General features: G+C 37.2%; 1 protein-coding gene across 1 annotated transcript in view; it reads right to left on the bottom strand.

Annotated features, from left to right (window-relative positions):
- Nucleotides 1-4,745: 4,745 nt before the first annotated feature.
- LOTGIDRAFT_169450 (hypothetical protein) overlaps nucleotides 4,746-7,186 on the bottom strand; it is a gene marked incomplete at both ends in the record, with an annotated part of 5,450 nt that continues 3,009 nt past the window's right edge. Inside the window, 3 exons of the mRNA XM_009067734.1 lie at nucleotides 4,746-5,014; nucleotides 5,313-5,417; nucleotides 6,717-7,001. Coding sequence (XP_009065982.1) covers nucleotides 4,746-5,014; nucleotides 5,313-5,417; nucleotides 6,717-7,001 — 659 coding nt within the window. The remainder of the gene's footprint in view (nucleotides 5,015-5,312; nucleotides 5,418-6,716; nucleotides 7,002-7,186) is intronic.

The following is a 7,186-nucleotide window of genomic DNA, read 5'->3' as shown; positions in this document are numbered from 1 at the left end:
AATAAGTACTGAGTTATGTATACAAATTCATGTAAACTATTAAAATAAAACCAGAAAATTTTAAAACTAATAATTCCAATATATCCTATACGTTAATTATCCATTTCTCTCGTTTCATGAACGGGTCGTCTGAATGCCAACTTTTCCAATATTTTCCTATTATCGCCGACGACTTTCAGGCGCGAAAAGTATAATTGAAAGTATCCAATATTCGTTCGGCTGTATTAACTGTACACCGTGGATATATTATGTACAATGATTTAGAATTACCGCTCGTGATAACTAGAACTACACCTCGTGCCAGACAGACGTCAAACCTAACAACTTTCTAATGTATCGATAAACTTACCGCGCTTTTCTTAACTCACGTCTGCTCTTCCTTTTCTGTCCGCTGACAGGCGCGCTTTTGTTTAGCGTGAGTTATGGGCCTTTGTATAGGTGTTTTAGAGGCTTATCAAAGGAATTATCGATTACGTCATAAAATGATAATAAAATTGCGATTTATTGATGGTAATTTGAATAAAAATGATCTCATCTTTAGAATTTCACGCCGATAAATCATCAATTTAGAAAGACTATCCAGCTTTTATTGAATTTCCATATTTGTTGCTACGATCGTAAAAAAAATCTAGTATTTTTCCGATTGAAATTTATATTGATCAAGTATTTGACTTTAATGTCTAAGAAATACTCAATCATAAAGGGGAAGAACCCTACCAGATCGATAATTTTATTATTGGCCTTTTTCATGGATATTGACCAAAGAGAAAAAGCGAGCTCATGAAATCCGCCACTAGATTTTTATTAACCTGGTTCGCTTTTAATGAATAAAAGTAAAGATTAGTTTGCTTTTGAACATTACTGATTACTGGTTTCCTGGTCACGTATTCTCGAAACGATCTTAGCACTAGGATGTCCTAGGTTCTTATCTTCTAACACTGTTTCTAGGATGTCCTAGGTTCTTATTTTCTAACACTGTTTCTAGGATGTCCTAGGTTCTTATCTTCTAACATTGATTCTAGGATGTCCTAGGTTCTTATCTTCTAACACTGTTTCTAGGATGTCCTAGGTTCTTATTTTCTAACATTGTTTCTAGGATGTCCTAGGTTCTTATTTTCTAACATTGTTTCTAGGATGTCCTAGGTTCTTATCTTCTAACATTGATTCTAGGACATCTTAGCGCTAAGATCGTTTTGAGAATACGTGGCCTGATTTTCAAAAGGTAATGTAAACAAATGGCTGACACCCTGTCGTAATTTACTAGTCGACTAGTAGCGAGCTAGGACATTCTTATACTTCCGGAATATATTATCGGTACCCCTTTTGGAGAATCGACATAGCTTGTATTGTTTATGTGATGAGGATACGTATATTAGCAATATTGTTTTTGCGTTTGACAATCGTCGAGATCTCAAGCTCATCCTTCTGGAAAGCCTCATCCACTGTTTCGTCTTATCCCCTCCTCCTTTCGCCCCGCCCCTTCTTCTTCAGTACCCCGCCCCCTTCCCACCCCCACCTTCCTCACCACTACTACCCCCCTTTTTCCCTTTCCTCCTTCATTTTGTTGTTTTTATTTCCATTATTCACAACGCAATAAATTTTCGATGAAAAATAATGAACAATTTCTAGACAATTCAATAATCAAAATAAAACATTACATCATTTGATACTCCCCCCTCGAGTATTTAAACAAGATATTCAATAAAACAATAAGATAAGAAAGAGACAATGGGGAGTATTTTAACATTATTACACAGCAAGACATTTTCAGGTCGCTCTGACCAATGACAAATAGACGAAATGAACTTAAATGAATGGAGTTTTACGTTCTAATTTTCTGGGTTGAAAGATCCGAGGGTATTATCTTATCGCAAACCTATGCCGAGATTGAACACTGGGTTAAACGGAATGAAGTGTTGTATACTTTTCCACGAGCGTACCCTTTGCATACCATAGTGATTCGAGTTGAAGTCAAGTTCTATTAACTAAAGAATCATCCAGATAGGAAATCAAGATACAGCCTTAATACATGCAATCAGGGAGTGGAAATCGTCGAGATAAAGATATAATAAAAAACATAGAAAAATACATTGTGCGATTTGAAAACTCTAAGAATTTCGATACATCAATGTACTGTTTCGACCTCCTAAAGATTGTCAGACTCACGTTGAAATGTAATAAATATATTGTCTACGGCCCAGTTTCAATATGTCAAATTCAGCAAATTTTCCCGGATACTTTCTTGCCTGAAGGATATGAAATTTATTACAACTTCTTCTGATTTTGACGTTATCATCTTAAGGCACTTGGTTAGATATACTAGAGATAATTTGAAAATATTAAAATATTGAAATTGGACAGAGTTCTGTATCTTGTTGCTGTGAAATCGAAGCAGTATACTTGTACTCAGGAGGTATTTCTTGTGTGCTTCTTTTTGCAGTGTACGATATATTCATTGATTTGATCAAATCAAACCTCGAAGATAAGAACCCAGTATAAATAAGAGTTTGTGTCTTTTGATCACAAAGGGTATTTATTACCATGGATATTGATTTCTGTAAAATGGAATTTATCGACAATCATGTTACATGATGCAATAGCTGACACTGATTTGGTGATCAGTGGGTTCGAATGATCGAAGCTGAAGATTATCAGAGATGATTGAGTGCGATTCTGGTGAAAATGGTGAGGACGATGATGATGACGATGATGATGACGATGACGATAGTGACGATGACGATGATAACGACGATAACAATACCGACGATTATGGCCAGGTTTCTCAAACATTTGTACGACTAAACTTGCACGTAAAGTGAAGAAAAACATTATTTTTGACTTTTTCAAATAGTTAATTTATAACGTTTACGCTCCAACATTAATCTACAATATTTTTAGAAACTGGGAACTTTATCGTGTTCGTGCCACCAAATTCTGTTATCCAGTCATTTTTTTCTCGTCTACATCAAAAAAATAGACAATATAATCCAATTATTTCATAACAGCAGAAAGGAGCATTCGACTCTTGGGGAATCTGCGTATGTAATAAAATGCATGAATACTTTCCTTAATTACCACTGTTCGACGTCGAGGGACTCGCATGCGAAATTTCACAGTATCAGAAGATACAGTCTTTAAAATCAGACAATAAATTCGAATGAATTATACGGTAACATTTTAAATTGGTTCAATAACGTTGTCCTGTCAGAAATCTTGTATGTGTATCAGGGACGCTTTGATCAAAATCATTCCGATTTCTCTTTCGAAGTCTTTGGTTCCTGTAATTACTGAAAGATTTTCGGAACCTCGGATGAGGAATGAGAAAAATTAAATGCCTTAAAAAAGCTGTGTGTTCTTGATATACAAAGATTGTAAAAAAACTGCAAACGCAGAAGCCATGTACCTTTTTTTGGGGGTCAATATCGTAGAACGGTCATAATCTTTAATATTCCTTCATATTTTCCACATTTATTGAACAAGCAAATACTCGTACTAATTGTAGGCATGACTGCGAGAGGCAAGTGGCAATTAAATTCACACTTTTTGAAAGCAATTTTTGAACAGTGGCTTGAAGCAATTGCGTTAATTTGTAATAAGAACACGTCTTGGGGGAGATAATTTTGCAGAGTCAACAAGGTTTAATGTTATCTCGATACAAATTTCATAACTTTAATATTTTGTTATCAAATTTATCATCAAATTTGTGATAAAGTTTTAGATTGGAATTGCTTAAATCTTGATTTGAATTGAAAGAGTGAAATTGCTGATGTCTCCGAAACGACTCTCGAAAATAATTCAATTTGTGTGGTAACGATTAAAGGGCGCCAAAACAGTCAAAGGGAATCATATTTTGAGAAAAAAACAATTTTTATTATATATTTTAATTTGCTGGAAATATAATATAAATTCACTGAATAATATAAAAAAAGTAAAGACATGTATTTACAGAAAATTTGGCGAGGTGCTGGTACATTGAATTATAAGTCGAGTATACGCCGTAGCGAATAGACGAGGTACGGTGTACGGTGCGGTGTACGATGTGGTGTACGGTGCGGAATAATTGATACAAATGAAAATAGAAGAAGTGAACACACGAGGTACGGGTCCGGACACGGTGCGGACACAGATTCGTTTCTTCTAGTTTCTACTGTGTTGATAATCCAGCACCGGACACCGCGCCGTACACTGTACATCGTCTTCTTCGCACTTTTACACTTGGTGTGATATACAACATCTACATAATCTAAAAGCTGATAAAATTAAGCGTAATTCTTAAAAAAATAAAATTGAAAGGGTTCTATATATGAACAATTTAAACGCAAATGATGTTCAAAAAACAATGATTTTGCCTTGAATTTACATTAATGAAAAACAAAAACCATGTAAGATGTAGCTTTCCTAATCATTTCAGACAATCCAGCTGTAAATTGGTTTAATTATCCGGGAAAGATCACTGCCCTGACGTTTGGCCAAGAACCAGCTGGTTGAAAGGATCCCCAACAAAGAAGTTGGCCACATCATATCTGCTATGGTATTCAAGCCACAAATGTTCATGTTCATGTTCGCATGAGTCATATAGTATTTCTGTCGAATGCTCTGGTTAACTGTTTTCGCTAACGTATCATCCGGTCAAGGTACTATTAGATTGAAGTTTTCCCAACCTTTAACATTTTGCTAATCAAATCACTATTGATGTCAAGGTAGTAGACGGAGTGAAGATGTGTTTCTCCGTGTTCCATATCTTGTTAGTCTGAAAGCGGGAAGTGGACACGTCTGGATTCCGAAGAACGCCTATCGCTGTTCATTCTAGGTAGATTAATATTAGTTCTGCTATCGTCATTGTTATGGACATAGTTAGTTTCTGATGAGCCGATGGTAGGCTCACTGCCTCTTATTTGTTCCGATGTTCCCTCAAAAGATGGGGCTCTGGCGAAAATACCGACGCTACCGGATCCCTCTGAAGATCTCGATGGACTATCTCTGTGTATATTTTCATCTTCTACCAGTCTCTCACCTGAAAGATATATCAGACCGAATGAAAGTCCATGAAGATTAAGATCTCTGCACAATTTCCCCCATTACACACTGCATGGCGTTGTCTGTCCTCATTAGCCGAATCATAATCAGAAAGTAATTTCTTTTGGTCTCTTTGTATGGGAGGTAACTCTATTTCCAATAAGAAACCACAACTGTGATACATCTAGCTACGAACAGTAGCGTTATTACCGGTTGAGGGCGTGGGCTTATCAATGAGTTCTTAACAGTGATGTTTCTACATCTAATGTTATATAGAAAACTCACTGGCTACAAACCTTTGTCCTTTCTCCTTCTAGTAAAAATAAGAACCATGATAGTTGTAAAAATCAGAACTGCTATAACTCCTATGACCACACAAATCACAAGAACGGTATTGTCGACTGAAAGAAAAACAGGAAATCCCATGACTGTTAAATTTGATATGGTTATTTGGCGTGTCACTATGAGGAGATAATACATTGGCCTGGAGTCAAATAATACAAAATCGTAGACAAGAGTTGTCTACAATCACATGACACAATTCACTGTTGACCACATCACTCGATAAAATAAATTTGCCAAGACAGCAGCAACAGCAATGGCCCACGGTCAGCTATTTGATATGATTATATACAGCCAACTTGAGCCCTAGATTAAAGGTGTTAAAAATATTATTACACATGAAAACGAGGGCTCTGATTGGCTATATTCGCTGGCGTACAATCCAATCAAATCGCTGGCCGTGAAACAAGAAAGTGGGCCATTGGTATTACCTTTACCATTGTGAAGATCCGAGGTCTGTAGCAAACGTTGCCACTGATTATTGTCCCACCCATACGACTGGACGCTTTTTCCATGTCAGTCTCCTCGACCAGCATCACTGACAGGAAGAAACGCAAACAGAAATGGAACCATGGTCCCCCGAGCAATGGTCTAACTCACTGAGCAATTTAATACAACAGGGCGAAAGCAAGAACATACCGTTGACCATTGGACCCATCGTGGGCTTCGTAGCATTCCTCTCATTGTCAACATATACAGATAGTACATTGCTGTATGAGTTATCACCGACAGCATTAATCCCCTTGACTCTATAATCATTCAAGGTCCGAGGGTTAATCGTTGAAATGTATGTTTGGTTTGCAACCCCGCCACTGCGTTGCATAATCAAATTCGTCCAATCGCTTGACGGAGTTTTATGTTCGATTACGAACGATTGCAAGGCCCTGGAAATTCTCCCTGGTTGCCAGTGAATTGTCACCTGATCGCCATCGATTCCCAGAACTTTTAAATTACCAAGCGGTTCTGGATTTCCTGCTAAAAAAAATAGTTTAAGATAAGAAAATATGACAACAATTCCAAATGCAGTATATGTGCCGTAAGCGTTTCAATCTCTCTAAGCTTAAAACTCGGGTGTCAACGAACCCACCAAACAGCCTACTGTGAAAATTCTGCTAGTTTCAGCTTTACGGAATCTGCCGAGGATTTCCTAATGCGAACCCACAATAACATTTATAACTTGCCGGGACAGATTCGCCATCTGTGTGACCAATCTTCATCTTCTTGTCTCCGCGTTTGAAAGTTAAAAAGACGACTCGTCTGTAGTGGTTGCATTTAAATTGATTTTAAAAATAAATGGAACGGAAGGTCTAGTTTTAAATAGACTGTACATAATACCAACACATTTTTAAAACACTCACTGAATATATTGACTGTGTATTGAGGACTTAGGCTGAAACCTATGAACTTATAAACTGGTTTACATTGGAAGATGCTTCCCTGATCCCCTTCAGTTAATGATGGTCCTAAAGAATATGTCTTCTCGGTATTATTCAAGAGAACTGACTTAGTATCAATTATTTTATACCATCTGTACCCCGTCTGATTGGTAACATTGCTATATGTAAAATCGGAGTCGCAGGTTAAAGTCAGGCGATCGCCGTATGTCGGCTGTCTGGGGTATGCTGTTATACTTGACCTATAGCCTGAAAAAAAAAAACAGAAACGAGCGTCAAAAAGTTAAATCTACAGTTGCGATTTTAGGAATCGTATTTTTGGTTCTTTTTAATTGGGTCGGGGATTGGGAGGAGTGTCATAGTCCCAGCACCATGTTTAATACAACTCAATGGTAAGAAATCTGTGACTGAGTGGGGGGGGGGGGGGGGGGGGG

This window comes from Lottia gigantea (genome assembly GCF_000327385.1).
Source record: "Lottia gigantea unplaced genomic scaffold LOTGIsca_85, whole genome shotgun sequence".
NCBI lineage: Eukaryota > Metazoa > Mollusca > Gastropoda > Lottiidae > Lottia > Lottia gigantea.
The sequence above is the reverse complement of the archived record's forward strand: the minus strand, read 5'-3'. Positions and strand labels throughout refer to the sequence as shown.